Source organism: Salmo trutta, chromosome 7, assembly GCF_901001165.1.
Source record: "Salmo trutta chromosome 7, fSalTru1.1, whole genome shotgun sequence".
In the NCBI taxonomy this organism is placed as follows: domain Eukaryota; kingdom Metazoa; phylum Chordata; class Actinopteri; order Salmoniformes; family Salmonidae; genus Salmo; species Salmo trutta.
The window spans coordinates 3,670,458-3,686,831 of record NC_042963.1 but is presented as its reverse complement, the minus strand read 5'-3'; the positions used below and the strand labels follow the sequence as shown (position 1 = coordinate 3,686,831).

At 46.7% G+C, this 16,374-nt stretch overlaps 1 protein-coding gene across 2 annotated transcripts in view; it reads right to left on the bottom strand.

The window, feature by feature from the left end:
* Positions 1-16,374, bottom strand: part of roraa (RAR-related orphan receptor A, paralog a) — a 307,537-nt gene that overhangs the window by 6,729 nt on the left and 284,434 nt on the right. For both annotated transcript variants that reach the window (XM_029757645.1, XM_029757646.1), the window contains 8 exons: positions 6,697-6,782; positions 5,219-5,360; positions 3,833-4,228; positions 3,105-3,226; positions 2,809-2,941; positions 1,549-1,656; positions 421-531; positions 36-148 (listed from right to left, as the gene is read on the bottom strand). In XM_029757645.1, the coding sequence (XP_029613505.1) occupies positions 36-148; positions 421-531; positions 1,549-1,656; positions 2,809-2,941; positions 3,105-3,226; positions 3,833-4,228; positions 5,219-5,360; positions 6,697-6,782 (1,211 nt within the window). The remainder of the gene's footprint in view (positions 1-35; positions 149-420; positions 532-1,548; positions 1,657-2,808; positions 2,942-3,104; positions 3,227-3,832; positions 4,229-5,218; positions 5,361-6,696; positions 6,783-16,374) is intronic.

Genomic DNA, 16,374 nt, shown 5'->3' with positions numbered 1-16,374 from the left:
GATGCAGTGGGTGTGTAGACAGACAGTGGGTGTACCTTGGTGAGTATGCCGTCCTCTCTGTGGTTCTTCTGCAGGACATGCTGCAGTGCCAGCTGGATCTTCTGCTGGAGTTTCTCCACCTTCACCTTCTCCTGGAGCCAGGACCGGTCTACACAGAGAAGAAACACACCCATTATCATCACCGCAAGGTTTTCGGAATCTACTGTGGATAAAGGTGTAATACTCAGTAAGACAGCAATCAGTAATACTGATGACTGACTTCTGTGTCTAATTGAGGAACATGCTGGATGGATGATTTTCAATGGAAGTTTGTTTAGAGTAGTTTCGAAGGTAAGAAGGTAAATAAGAGACTCTGCAGTGTATATATGCATGTCTGCCCCCCCCCCCCCCGCTTGTGTTTGTACTGCCAGTGACACCTACCTGCAGACATCAACACGAACGCGGAGAACAGGGCAATCTCATCCTCAGACAGGTGCATAGAACACAAGTTCTTCCCAAACTCGAAGACGGAGCTGATCAAGTCGTCACAGCCTGCCACAGCAAAGGACACAGACACAGAGAGATGGTTGGGGATGAAGATGAGGCAGTCTCACTCTTGATCTTTATTGGGAGAAAGGCACACAGGCAGAGAGAGGAGGTGCAGTGCACTGACAGCACAGGAGAGCGTCTGAGGTGGAACTGCCAATGCTTTTACTGACTTTTCCCTCCCAGACTAGTCACATTCTGGCAGTTGGGTGGCATTACGCAACCCAGAATGAGGTCACTAATGAGTCTTTTAGTTAGATCAATTATTGAGGATTGTGGGAGACAGGCTGATGCCAGTACAGCTCTGGAGCCCCATCACTCTGCCTCCCCAGGCCCGAGCCTCTTCTCTATCCGGAGCAGTGTCTGACTGACTGTCTGACTGACTGACTGTCTGACTGACTGACACTGGGAGGCTTGTTAGGGAGGTCACACTCATGACACTGAATAGCACAGCATTGTTACTCTTCAGTCTTGCACACAAGCACGATTGTGCATACACAACACACACACAGAGATCTGTTTAGGCTTTCATACTACAGTTTCGCACTGCCGCAAGGACACATTCATTTCCTCCAAAGGCATTTGGATGCACGGGAAAATACACTGTGGAGTGTCTTAGTAATGACATGGCATTCAAAAGCAAATGCTATTTGCTTACACCTGCCATATTCTATGGCGCTTTCAATGATGGTTTTGATATAACTCTCCCAAAAGGCACTCAATCTGGATTTATTTATTCCATCTTAACAGGAGCCATATGCAGCAGCAGTGGCTCAGTAACAACTCTATTCTGCCATATGTATCCACTGGGGAGAGGAGAGATCCAGGTGAGGTAAGGATGAGTTCTCAGTGTTAGCTTCCTGGACCTCAGAACTTTGTGGAGGGACATAAAGAGATACACCAACTTTGACTGTTATATGAAGCAATGCATGCTTACACAAACACACACAATGCACCGCACACACGTGCACGCCCCAATGCACCGCACACACGTGCACAGGGTTGAACATTTGGAGCACTTACCTAATGACTTAAACACATCAGGCCCAGCATACTTTCCATCGAAATAGACTGTGTTGTTTTGAGAGTCGAAGGCACGGCACATTCTCACAAACACAACCTCCAAAGAGCCTGCAGAGACAGAAATAACATCATGCTAAATCCGGGTTCTTCTCTTCTACAGATCCAGTTAGAGTTGCCAGTCAGGCATCACTATAGGCCCAACACATCATATGCACTATTTTGTGTTTTCTCCTCTGTCATTTACGTGTTATACCCTCTATTCCTTTTAAACAGAAACCCATGACATGGAACAAGTAATAGCATTCCATTTCTACACATTTTTCTTTCCCCCTATAAGAAAGGATGTTGAAACATGATGCTGTGTACTGCTGCGCTGTGTGGGACTGGATCAGAGGATAAAAGAGAGGTAATAGAAGCTGTTACTGCGCTTTATGAGGCGGCACTGGTTTAAAATGTCACGGTAGACAAGGGATCTCTGTCACCATTTCATTATTACTATTGGCAGTGCTAATGCAAATAAAATCCCAGGGAAATACCCACAGGAGGCGGATGTGTTTGTTTGTGTGTGTGTGTGCGTGTGCGTGTGTGTGTAGTCAATGTGGCATCTAGCTAGTGTCTCAGCTCAGGAAAACTGTAGTCCCTTTAATGCAGGGTTCCCCAACTGGCAGCCCGTGGGTGATTTTATTTGTTCCCCCAGGTTTTCTGAACAAAAAAAATATAAAAATAACGTCACTAGTGTATTTATTTTTGTATTATTATGTTCTTGTTGCACATAAAAACCAGCAAATCAGCTCCAAGTGATTTTAATTCTGGAAATCTGTTCCAAAGTATTCCCACGCATAATGGAGAGATATACTGTATGTGATCGTATATAAATGTAAGCATGGTTTGAAATGATTATGTTTTCGTTAAATATTATATCTGTTTGGGCTTCTTGCGATCAATTTGCAGTTTACAAATTATTTGTAATTATGTTCCAGCCCCCTGACCATCCGTTCAATAAAAACTTGTTGATGTTCCCTCCTCTAATGCCAATAAAACCTGTGTACTGTTATACAGCAGAGGGACAGGAGCAGGGGGACAGAGGGAGGAGGCAGGCAGGGTGGAGTCTCCTGGCTCTGTGAAACACAGTCAGTCTGTGAGGGAGGCTTTGTGTAGTCAGGTCAGCTACGCCCTTGTGACAACGCCTGAGGGGGAGACGGGAGTTTGAGGGGTGGTGGGGGAGAGACGGCGGTGAGCCGTGTTGACGGCCTGTCATACCTGCTTTCAGCAGCACTATCTGATCGTTCTGACACAGCTCCATGAAGCCGTCGATCCGCTTGGCAAACTCCACCACGTACTGGATGGCCTCTGTGATTTTGATAGCACACAGCTGCCACATGACCTCTCGGGGCTAGAGGGACGGAAAGAGAAAGGGTTATCTGCTGTAGAACAGATGGGATTAGCTCTGTTGTGTCTATAGAACAGTGAGGCAGGTAAAGCAGTTCTAGTGTGAGTACTGCTTTGTGGTAGTGATAGTGGTGATGCTGGTGGAAGTGTAGTGTACTGTCCAGTACCTTGGTCTGGTAGCTCTCCATCTCCTCCTGCAGGAAGGCCTGCCAGGTCATCTGCTGCAGCTCCTCTCTCAGGTACTGACACGTCTCCATGTGAGACTTGGAGATGTTCTGGGCCAGGTGCTCTGCAACACAACCAAACAGCACAGCACAGCACATCACAACAGTGTCAGACCTGAACGCTGCTCAAGGGGAATGGGAGGAGCTCACAGATGAACTATGCCACATGAAAATATGATTTATTTACAGAGCTTCAACTAGGAGGTGGAGAGCTTGGGCTTTATTTGACTGGGAAGACGCTTGTTGACATTTCCTTTTACTGCCTCCAGGAAGCTCCCAGCTGAAGGTTCTGCCAAACCCAATCTAGTTATGCACGGGAAGGAGGGGCGGTCAGCCACACAATATTACTCATTGAAACAAAGGTCACATTTGCTCAGAGAGAAATATTGAGTATAAGAATTTAAATGGTTTTGAAAACACATCTGTTAAAAGGAGTTCCAAGGCACAGGGGAGCCTAAAAAAATGATTTCCCCAGACGCGTGCCCTGCTGGATCCTGATTGGCCCTAATTAATGGAAACTAATTACAAAAAAGAGGCTCTTTTAATGAGTGTTGGAGATGAGTCTCCAACCGCCTGCTATTTTAAGCAACCTTTGTGTCATTTGCCCCACGGTTGAGTTGTTCTCCCTCCTCCTCCCCCCTCTCCTCTCCCATCTCCCCCTTACTCCTCACCTAGCTCAGCCATGGACACAGTGGGGGATGTCTCTCCGTTGGTAAAGGAGCAGTAGGGGAAGAAGCCTGAGCCGGGGGCGAAGTCGCAGATGGGCTCGGGCTTGATGCCGTTGATGTCCAGGCCGGACTGGTCAGGGGAGGGCTGGATGTCCAGGTAGAAGCTGCTGACTGCTGAGTCGGGCTTGCTGCCGTCAGGGGTGTGGCCATCCATGTAGCCACTGAGGTCGTCGTGGAGCTCTGTGAGGCCATTGGCCGAGAGGCCGTAGGTGGGTGTGAGCGGCTCGGCCTCGCCGGGCTGCTGCTGGTGGTCACGCTGCGCCTGCTGCAGCCGGTGTTTCTGCACCTCCGCATACAGGCTGTCCCGCTGCTTCTTCGACATGCGCCCAAACTTCACCGCTGTAGGGAGAGAGGGAGGAAGTAGACTCTCCTTTACTACTGACACATTGACATAGCACTCACCTGTGACTCCAGTTTAGCCTCTCTATAACATGTAAGATTTGTGATTTCAGGAAGTATTAGTGGCACAATCAGCATTACGAGACCTTCAACACTAACATCCTACTTGCATGAGAACTACCCCGAGAGAGCAACCTACAGAATGACTCACAGCTTACAGGCCACTCAGACACGAGACAGTTTGTTGAATAGAGCCCTGCACACTAAACAGAGCTGGTCCTGAGAATGAGCCGCCTCGGCTCAGAGTTCTGGGGTCTGGCAGAGTGTCAGATGGCCCGTGTGTGGACAGAGTGGAAGTAAGCGGAGCAGAGGGGAGCGCGGGCAGATGGACTCTGGTGTGCTGAGTAAATGCAGGAGTCACCTTGGCCTGTCCTGATTGTGCGCGCGTGGTCTGTGTGTGTGTGTTTGCGTGTGTGCCTGCGTGTGTGTGCATGTGTGCGTGTGTCCATGTGTGTGAGCAGCGGAAAGGCTCTAAAGGCCTGGCCTGATTACAGGCTCCTCTGATCCCTCCAGCCCAGCCCAACCCAATTCAGCCCAGCCACATGCCCTGCAGGAGGTCCCTCCTCCCCCATAGACACTCACCTGTGTGCTTCCATTACTGCGCCTCAGCTGCACCAGTCCAGCACTAATGACACCTCCTAACGACCCTCTGTTCATCAACCCTACTTTCTGTCACACCTGCCAACTTACTGCACAGCCACGCCAGTTACTGTTGGAAATTACACAGACAATGGCGTCTGTCTAGTCCACACTTCTCTACTCTAGCCACTCTGGCGTTTATGATATAACAATCTGTCACATCTATCTTTCATTAAAAAAATATCATAGAACAATTGGATTATCTACCCATAATGCCCTATTCACTTTCATGTGTTGTCCTGTCTTGAAAGTGTGTCCGTCCCCTCCCCTCTTGTTGACGGTGGTACGTACCGTCCCTTGACATGCCCACCGCCAGACATTTCTGCAGCCGGCAGTGCTGGCAGCGATTGCGGCTGGTGCGGTCGATCAGGCAGTTCTTCTGACGGGGGCATGAGTAAGCCGCATTGCTCTGCTGACTCCTCCTGAAGAAGCCCTGAGACAGGAGAGAGAGAGAGGGAGTAGAGACAACCATGCTTACAATATGAACCACAGTAGTCCTGCTGTATCCAATGACTGACAGGCTTTTATTTCTCTAAACGTTGCGTTTCACTGGGTGCTTATTGACAGGATTCATCACTATTGAGGGTATTGTTGCTGAAATAATGTAGAATACTGAACTGCCATTGTGTTGCAGGCTATTGTGTTCTAGTGTCAGTTGTATAGAGAGCTATGTCATTTTATTGAAGGGGTAGTGTGTTTTAACAATGTTTACTGCAGGGGGTAGTGTGTTTGGGTATGATCATAATTGTAGACAGTATTTTTCTATAGTTTGTGTAATTAGTGTTGATTAATAACAGGGCTCCAACACGTGCAGTGCTAAAAGATGTCATACACACACCGATTGGAATCCTCATCCTTTGACTTAATGAATTGATTCCAGCACATCATTAACATGCCCCACTCCACTTCTCCATACACATATGTCTTAATTATCTGCTCATTGGCTGTTTAATTACAAGAAAACAGCTGACAGCTGCCGAGTTGCTTTATAATGGCAGCCATTACGGGAGCCTGGCTAGAACTGCTGGTGACAAGCAGCACTCTTTAATAATGCTCTGATTTATGGTCCAAACTCTTGTACTCGCACATATCATTAAATGCCTCTCTGCCTGGAGTAATTAGCAATCATTAAAGATACATTTCAGCAGTTTATTCTTCAGCGTTTTGTTTCTCCAAGGCAGCTAGCTCTTGTCTGAGGCAGAGAGAGAGAGACTCTGAGGAGCAGCTGAAAGAGCTTCTGTCTCTCTGTTATAAAGGTGCTGCTGCCTGTTGGAAGAATATTAATGACTCGCCTAGTGACAAGCACAGGAACAAGAGTACACTAGAAGCACAAAATAAATTCCCCTCACTGTGAATGGCTGGTATATTTGAAACAGTACAAAATCTTGCTTCGATAAAAGCAGCATACTGTAGCAAACAGCCCCAAAAAATAAAAAATTCAAAGCACTTCTTTTGCTGATTTTATTTGAAGGAAAAGCAAGCTGCAGCAGAAGCAGAAACACTGAAGCAGCATGTCCCTGAGAGGGAGAGTCTGTTCAAGGCAGAGGAGTCACTTTGTCCTGCTAAAAGTGGAGCTCTGTGATGTCCTCTGTATGGCTTGACCACTTTAATGACGATGCTCTCTGTGAGTTTACACTTTATCGTCTCGAAAGATCGTTTCAAAAGTTAGACAACACGTTCAAAGGTATTTCCTTGTAAGTTCAACTTTTTCTGCTTCCTGTCCCCCCACCCCACCCCAACACCCACATGCTAGTTCTCTGGGTGCTTACCTTACAGCCCTCACATGTTATCACACCGTAATGGATGCCTGATGATTTGTCTCCACAGATCTTGCAGGGAATTATTTCGATTTGAGCTGGAGAGAAGAAAAGAAAAAAATCAACATTTTGCTGTCACAGTAAAACACCTTCAGTATGTTTAGCATGTTGGTACATGAAAGAGCACTGCACTTCAAAAACATCTCATCCAGTGGCTTTGAATCCTCACTTCCACACAACATTATATGAATATTTACTGAGTCGTGCATGAAGGAGGCCATTTTGAATCTTCACTGAGCCACCAGCCAACCACTGTAAACACAGTGTCGATTTACATTGCAGGCACAACTACCATTCACCCACATAACTGAACTTATTCCCCAATGGAAAAAAATACTTCATGTTACCTCTTTAACTTCAAAACCCTCCATACCCCAGCAGAAAACCCAGTATGGCCACAAAGAATGATAACCTTCCTATTGAGATGGTGAGTAGGTATATGAGGCCCAGTAAGGTGAGAGTGGATGAAGGCTGTCATTTCAGACAGTAGTAAAGTGCAGTAGAGTTCAGTGAGGTCGATAGTGTTCCGCTGCTGACAGGCCTGGGGTGATTTAGTGGGCATAGAGGACACAGGCATGGGGGGGACAGGTCTCATCCATCCCGGCCCCCTGCACAGGAGCAGAGCAGCAGGCCACATGGCAGCGAAACACAGAGAGGCATCTCAGACACAGAACCCCCAGTCTGTCCTACAGCTCTCATGCTTTATCACTGCAGCCTCTGACACAACGTCTCTCTCTGCCTCCACACTAGATCTCTGTCTATAACCCAGCTCTCCTCCACAGTGCTAGCATCTCAGACGGCCATTGTTACAGTACGCCGTAGCGCCACACAAACCATACTATCTGATCTACACTGAGAAAAGATTACAGTGGGTTCTTTCCCTGCTCTATTGTGGCTCCTTACCCAAATGCACATACAGTATAGCCAATCAGAGCAAAGAGCACTATCAAACAGCCTACTCTTACTAGTGCTGAAAATGTATAATTTTACTCATGACCCATTCTAAACATCTAAAACCATCTACATGTATTACATACATTATAGTATGGCAAGGTATTACATCAGTCTCTCCCCTAGCTTTATACACCAGGCCTAGAGTCTGTCATATAGGCCAGAGTGGATAGAAGCTCTGTACTACTTTAGTACACCGTCACATCCAATCCCTTCAAATTAATTTGATCATATCAAATGGGTCTTCCATCCAGAGGACTCAGAGCCCATTTAATCAGCTGCCTGGGAGCGTCTGTTGTGTCATGTGGATAATGTCGGTGTCCCTGAAGCGTGCCCAAGGGAGGGCCGCTGATCCACCAACCCTTTACCACTATACACACTGTCCCTCCATTCAGGAATCTCTGTTAGCGGGCTCTGTTCGCACTGCAGAAGTCAACAAGACCTCACCCCTACATGCAGAATTAGCCTACATTTCAGTCAAATGAACAAAGAGAGCAGTGGCACACACACACCAGTCAGTTATCATATGGAAAACACCTCGGATGACTGGTTATCCTGCTGTACAATAGGGGATAACGCCCATAGTCTGCCTAGACTACAGGGAAAACAAACCAGGAGCCAGGTTTTGACACGCTTGCTGAGAGGGTTACTTTATAAATAATCATTATGAATTTCTGCATTGTGTCGAGACGGTTGTCGTTTTGGTTATCTCTGTTTGAACACTGGCATTATGGGCAGTGCCACTCCATTGTTTGTTTTTGTGCTCTCCCTGCATGAGCATTAGCGGTGCAGTGTGTTGCGACTCCTTTAACATTTTCAGCCTCATTACAAACATAATTTGTTCTGACATGCACTCACAACAAGTGAAGCGTGCTGTAATTAAGGCTGGCTGGGGTTGTGGTGGAGAAACAGGACTGTATTGGCAGGCGCAGGCCACTGGGTGGCAGTGCAGAGCTGTCACTCTGACTGTGTCTGTAGCTGCATCCTCTCCTCTGAGCCCAGCTTCCAGCTCCCAGCTTCCAGCCCTCTCGCTTTCCCACGGGCTCCAGGTTCTGAGCTCCAGGCTTAGATTGCTGCCCAGGGTAGCTGCGAGATGCCTTCATCTCCCCTGAAGAGGCAGGGCTGGCTGGATGCTCGCTCAGGCCTGACAGAGGCTGTGCCACATCAGGTGAAGGCAGAAGGAGTGGAAACGGCAGGGCTGGGCACACACTGATGAGGATGGCTCACAAAGCCCTATCTGCAGCAGTGAGGCCCTGAATGCACACAGCCTCACCAGATAACACTACTACACAAGCCTCTGAATGCTCGGTGCACTCAACAGTAAAAAAAAGGGTCTGTCTCCAGTCTAACTGTGGTAGGCTTTGTGGTTTGCTATGTAAAAGAAAAACCCAATCGAATCACAGTGAAATAAGCTGCTTTCTGGTATAGATTCATGAGGAATAAATACAGAATAATAACAGCATGAAGATCAAATAAGCCATTAATTCACCTACACCATGGGTTCACGTCAATATCTGTAGCAAGCTGCCATCTTGAATGGGTGGTCCTGGGGCTCCCAGTCAGACTACAATTCGGATAGTGTGAGTGGTTTAAAATGAATTCACACAGGGGGAGATGGTCAAACAGAAAGGCCTTGTGCCTAAGTACTTCAGATCTGGAAGTCAATAGCTATTGACAGAAGCCATGGTGTTAACTGCCATTGTGAAGCTCGCTGCTGGCTCTCTGTCTGGGCTTGACCATCGCTGCTCACTGCTGATGATCACATTCACAGCGCCTGCCTGCCTGTCTCCATGCCTCTCTGCCTGCCGTGCTCCCTCCCTGCCTGCCTGCCTGCCTGCCTCCCTGCCTGCCCGCCTGCCAGGCAGCCCTGCCTGCTCTGTTTAGGACATCAAAGCCAGGCACAGTGAGACGGTCAGCCATGCTAAAGCCCAACTCAGCAGCCTCCCATTCCTCATAGTGCTGTGAGATTGCCTCCACACACAGGCCACATCAAAGAGAGGGGGGACCTGCTGACGCACACAGATAATGTACTGTGAATCATACGGCAGCATTCACAAAATACCCATCTACAGAAAGAATGAAAAAGGTAATGACTAAGATCCTCGGTGGAAGATCAACCTCTGGTGTGGGTGGCGTTTGGCTTTCACAATGGCTAGCGCATGGTGAGAGGACTGTGTAGTAGCCAGCCTCATGTAGTAGTGAAGCCTTTGTCATACGCCGCAACTTGTTAAAGATGCTCTGTCTGAGTCTGTCGCTGTGCAGTTCAAGGACACTGATTCACATCACATAAATGCCCTTTGGAGACTAAGGATGTCAAGCCCTCTCTGTGTCCCCCTCTGCCCTTCACTGTGTACCAAACCACCCTGAGATCAAACCCCACACCAAGATAACACTGCACTTATTAATCCCAGGAAATGAACAGAAAACCGTTTACAAAATGAAAACAAAGGTGTTTTGCCTTCCGCATCGCTAACTGCTCCCCGGGACCCTGTCATAGCGTACTGCGTTCTGCAGCTAGCGTTTTAGACCTGACATAAGCACCACAAAGACAGTTGTTGTCAGAGTGAGCATTTTCCCCTGCACCTCTCAAATATGCTGTAGTTTCATTTGTACCTGGAGAGCATCGTTTAGGAGGGAGGAAAAGTGTGGTGTTGACTAAATATATTGAAGGTATATCAATTATGTAAAAAGGTTGATCCTTTAATGGTGAATAGCTGATGTGTATTATTCATGTTACAGCGCTACTCATTGGAGACAGATTGTTATCTACAGTTTAGTAGCGAACGTGCTCCACATCATCGCAGGCAAAAAAACTACCTTAAGCAGCTTTTTATTTTCTAATGGTAAGCCTTTTCAGAATGGCATTCTTCACACCCAAATGATCCCAGATCTTACTCAAGTAAGGTTTTTTGAATTTGTGCTATACAAATGAAATAGCGCAGGAATATGTGCTGGGCAGTGCAAATACTGACATAAACAAATCACTACAGAGGCTCTCCAAGTTATTCCTACTGCACACTCAGATTTTCCTGGACAACTGGACTACTGACATAACGTTTAGAGGATTAGGATGCTCCCTTACATTACAGACACAAACTGAGGCTGGAAGCTTAACCCATTACTGGGCTGTGGCACAGCTTCTAGATCATTCCTCATGGATGACTACGCCTACTACAAGGGTGTTACATACAGAGTAATACAATATACAACATATCTCTGAGTGATGGAAGACCTCATAGAGTAAGGTGTAATGTCTTCATCTGCCTCTTCATTGGACACAACATCTATGGTGTGCATTCTAACACTATTAGATGGATCATTCTTTTTAAGTGTGTATTTGTGGTAAGAGGCAGAAAACGTAAGACTGCAGTTGTAGTGGTGGGCATGCTTTAAGGGTATGGATGTGGTTCTGCATCCCTTTATTGAGAGACAGCAGGGAGACTGCTTGTGTGTGTGTGTGAGGGGGGGGGGGGGGGGGCTGCCTGTGTGTTGACAGCTGTCAGAGCCCAAATGATGCAAACCAGTGGGCTCATGTTGGAGATTATGTAAGTGATTGGACAGCAATGCTGCGCCTGTGTACAGGTCAGCATCATGGGCAGATTAGCAATGGCTCTCCGATCCAACAAACAGGGACAAATAACCGTTTAATAACTTTCTCTGCAAAACATTTCACAACACAACAACAACTAGGCAAATGTTGAAAAAGAACACTTGACTACACACAGGGCTACAATACAGAAATATGTTAGTATCTAGATACAGTTTACACCGGCAAAATACCGTTGGTACGACGGGTCAGTCGACTAGCTGGCAAGTGCACAGTAAGCCACATTTTTTATATCGTAGTTTCCCCACATTTTGACTGCTAGATTAATTTCCCCCTTTGGCAATGGAGATCAGCTGTAGTTTGATAAAGATAGTCTATGCTAAATTGAAACCCATGATAGTCAGACAGACAGCAGAACAAGAGCTAGAATCAGATCCTGCCTCTATTCATCTGCCAAGGCGCTGCTGTCATGTTGTAGTCTAACGGAACAGAACGAGCACTTTTTTATTCCCAATTGCACAGCAGAAGAAAGGTTATTTGAATGTCAGTGGCAAAGGACAGCAGTGGTACAGAGCACAGACAGAATAGTATAAATGTGTTATTTGTTTGGGGACTGGAGCCTGTTGGCTTATTACCATGAGTCTGTCCTCATGACATTTCTACTTCAGTGCAGCTCAGAGATATCAGATTCAGATATTCACCTGCAGAGGAAAAGCCCGTATCATAATTTTAAAGCGCCTCTGTCCGTTCAACACGCAAACCAGCCAACAATATTTAGACCATGAGGACTAGAACAGAGAAAAGCTGAATTTAGGCATTATTAATGTCTATGTTGCCTCCTGCTAATTCCTCTCTATCAACTAATAGCCTAAGCTATGATCCCCATCACTCAAGATATTCTACTTTCAGTGGAACAGCTCTGAGCTTCCCTATTATTCCTGTATAGCACTGCAAACTCAAATGACTTTGCTAAAACCCAGGACTGGACGATAGCCCTGGGCTGCTTTTGGGATGAACTCATGCGTGTGTCTCTGTGTTTGTTTGTGTGTGAGGCCATTAATATTTCAACACCGCCCAACTCGGGATGCCTGTACAACACAGCAGCACTTCTCTGCCTCTGTTTTTACCTGACTGCCTTATTGAAATGCATTCTGACACCCTCAATGCGGGGGAGCAGAAGAGGGAAAGAGTATTCCCAAACCACAGCACGAGACATCTCTCTCCATGTCTTTTACTCCGCCAGAGGAACAGTAATTTGGGATTTAATTTATGTGTTGTTATGGCAAAGATTGACGAGCTTCCTGACTGGGAGTCTGTGTGTTGCACTCTAGGGGAAACAACAAAAGCCTTGGTTTACAGAGCAGACGAGTGCCGTGAAGTGGAGAATGTGTGGTGGCGCTCTCCTCCCATCCCCGGCACGGCCCGCCCTCCTCCACCTGAGCTCCTTCTCTCTTTCTCTCTCTCCCCCCCTCCTCCCCCTTCCTCTGATCAGTGACAGGTGAAGCTGGGCCCTGGTACAGGGGACTCCAGTGCCACGGGGCATGCCCCCTCTCCCTCTGTCACTGTGTGTCTGGGTCCCAGTCCCAGAGGAGGACAGGAATAGGAGGGAGAGAGAGCCACACTGCATGCTCTGCTCTGATGCCACAACACAGTCAATCTGGAGACTGCTGCACGCACTTATGTATTCATTCTGATTCTGCCTGCTCTGTCCCTGATCCCAGTTAGTCATAGTGAGCCGTGAGAGATGGGAGGCAAACAATTTGCAACAGTTAAATGGAATGAAATGAATCTTCATTTAAAAAAGCGAATGTTTACACGCTTTTAGAACACACTGTGTATACTTAGTCATCTCTCATACAACACTGAATGTAGAGTGTTGTTGTTTATTTTCTTGGCAGATACATACTGAAACATGGCACTGGACTGGAACTCAAAATCACTGAGGCTGAAATCACAGAGGACCAGAAGATAGACTGCTTCAGGAGCCATCCATTCGAAAGCTGTTTAAATTCAGAGTTAGGGGGGGGGTCTTCTCTCCTGCTCTGGCTTACAAAGTTTTGTTGGCCACTTGAGCTGAGCAGGCTGTGGTTAAAGGCTTGATTGAGGCTTGTCATCAGCACAGTGATCTTAGTTAAGAACCTCTCTACCTCCATATACCTGGAGGCCAGGCCAACATATTGGCATCGGAATACACAGAGACATATAAGGAATGAAAGCTTCAAAACATCCAGTGCAATTATACAGTGAGAATTCTACATAACAACAAAGAAGCTTGTTCCATTGCACAGGGGAATTCACCATTGTCACGCCGTACCACTTCCTTTCTCCTGCAATTGCTGCATTAATATGCATTCCTGTAAGAACCTTGACTGCTGCTGGGCTTCATTGAATATGTTCCTTACTATAAACTATATTCTTCACAGACAGACGTAAAGTTATGTATGACAACATACAGCAGACTGACATCCAGACAACGTCCTGTGGGTGTTGCGTGTGCGCTGATAATGTGGTACATTTGGATGTTACATCTATGTGGAACGTGTGTGATACTGAATCTACGTGTGGGGTACTGAATATGTGTGTGGGACATGTGTGCAGTGTGTGTGTGTGTGCGTGTGTGTGTGTGCGTGTGTGTGTGTGTGTGTGTGCGTGTGTGTGTGTGTGTGTGTGTGTGTGTGTGTGTGTGTGTGTGTGTGCGTGCGTGGAGGGAACATGTGTATAAATCCTGTCTGCTGGGACATGCCCATGGCAGACGGTGTGTGAGAGGCTACTGTCCCTCCGTGGGGGTGGAGGGGAGGGAGGCTGGAGGTCCCAGCTCAAGCTGATGCCCAGGGTCAGTGGGTGAGGGGCACAGAGCCAGAACACACATGGAGAGCAGGCAGGGAGATTACTTCAGCTGACAGTAATTGTCCCTCTGTGCGCTCCTTAGGAAAACCTGTTTCCACACACTGACTAACTTCCACAGACTGGCTCCAGATAGCAATCATCAGCTTGAAGGAAGCTCCACATGAGCCAGAGGTAATGGAAGGGATACTGTGTTGTAGCCAGGGGTATAGGGCTAACGTAGCTAAACACTTGATCCATACCATCTACACACAATATAACAGGGATGCTTTTCCCTCTGACCCTCAGCTAAACATCATGGTGGCCTTGTGTGCCAAGACATGAATCAAACAGCAGCCACTGAGTATGTCACAGTCCTTCCTAACTATAATATCAGCTTACACAACATGTCCTGTGGATTGTACTGTGCAGCACAGTGTGATGTACCTCACGGCTAGCTATCATTCTGTTGCTAGAGGGATGTTTATGGAGGCAGCAGAAAATAATGAATTATAAGAAGTTTTTAAAGATAATAGAATTCATATATTGTGACAAAAAACACTGTTGAAGTGACATTGGAATGCTACAGATACAATAGATGTGCTGCTGAATAAGTGGTTGCTTTGAATGACTTCCTTTTAGAGAATGTTGTCACAGCGCTTTCACAATGGATATCGTTATATTTATGTCCGAGCCTCCATTACACAACAGTTAATACTTGTAGTGGACTGACAGGTGACATTACACCACCTCCGCCACTCTGTTTGAAGGTCCTGTGTTCTCATCAGCACGGAAAGAGAAGGCAAGGACAGGCAAGATGAATTACATCAACGGCCAGGCGATACTTCCAGGGACGTGTGATTGAGACAAATGGGCTTGATACATTAGCAGGGATACTGAATCCTGTCCCCCACAGATCCAGGGGAGATAGAGCTGAAACTAGAGGCGCCCAACCTTTCCAGGGATCGGCAGTGTCATGGAACCTCAGAAAGAGAGCTTTTTCAAACCCTGGAACCAGTCACTGTCGCACTACATTTTCACGTGGCAGTTTTGTCTTCCACCGTGCAAGCCCTACTCAGATACCTGGACTTGGTTCTTTCCTGCAGGTGCAGAGAGTGAAATGGAAAGTGTGTGAGAGCGAAAGACGTTACGGTTCCGTTCAGGAAACCCTTCGCTTTTAGTGTCTTACACTGTGAACACCTCCATCACGCATCATTTATCTTTAATGACACTAAATGTGCAAAATGATTTGACTCCAAACACTTGATTGCCATAATGTTAAATATTTATTTCTGATCAAATTTGCAAGGCACATTAAAAATCTATTTATTTATTCAATTTTCCTGCTGGTAGTATTAATCTGTCTGATTAAAGCCAAGTGAATTACTATGAATGTGAATGTAGTCCTTATCATTGTAGAAACCACTTTTATAATGCTGTAAAACTACAATTTATTATCAGGTAGATACTGTATCCTACTGGATTCATTACCATTAAACAATGTTACTTTTTTTAAATACACATGCATTCCTGGGTATGCAGAAGTACTATTTATTTTCCCCCATTCCCTGCAGAGGACCTGCAACACAACAGTAGTTCTATGCTCTTTCCCAGTCGAGCCATGCTGTATGGAGCACATTCCTAGATAACCGAGGAGTATGAGAAGTCGTCTGCTGCCACACAAAGTTCAGACTGCTTAAAGCGTGTGAGGCACAGTCCCGCTGCGCCACTGTTTTCATAGCCCTATAAACACTGGTCTGGTTTTGTTTAACATGGCAGAATTAAGCAGCCATGCAAAAAGCATCCTTCTCACCTTGCACGCTTGTTTGCAGAAGGGGGGCAGATCAGAGCGTTCGATGCCTATCTGCCTGCTACCTTTAGGTGAACCTACTTCGGTGACTGTCAGGGAATGTACCATGGAGCATAATCCCAGGCAAATAAAGAAGCGCTGAGATTAATGATGGCATAAACACATCCCAAAAGCCCTGGAATAATAATCAGCTCTTCAGCCCATTCTTTTCCGATGCAAAGTCAGCACACTGGGCACAGACGTCAAATCAATGTCTATTCCACATTGGTTCAACGTAATTTCATTGAAATAATGTGGAAACAATGTTGATTGAACCAGTGTGTGCCGAGTGGGAGCTGACAGCCAGTAAATCCCTCCCTCCCCACCCCACCACCTCGCATCGCCTCAACCAGGAAGCCGCCATGCTTTGTTGCTTCATCAACACCAGGAAGCAGTCAATACTTTCCACTGGAGAGGCAGGATACGCCGTACAGGGTACACTGGGAGAGAACTACTGAGC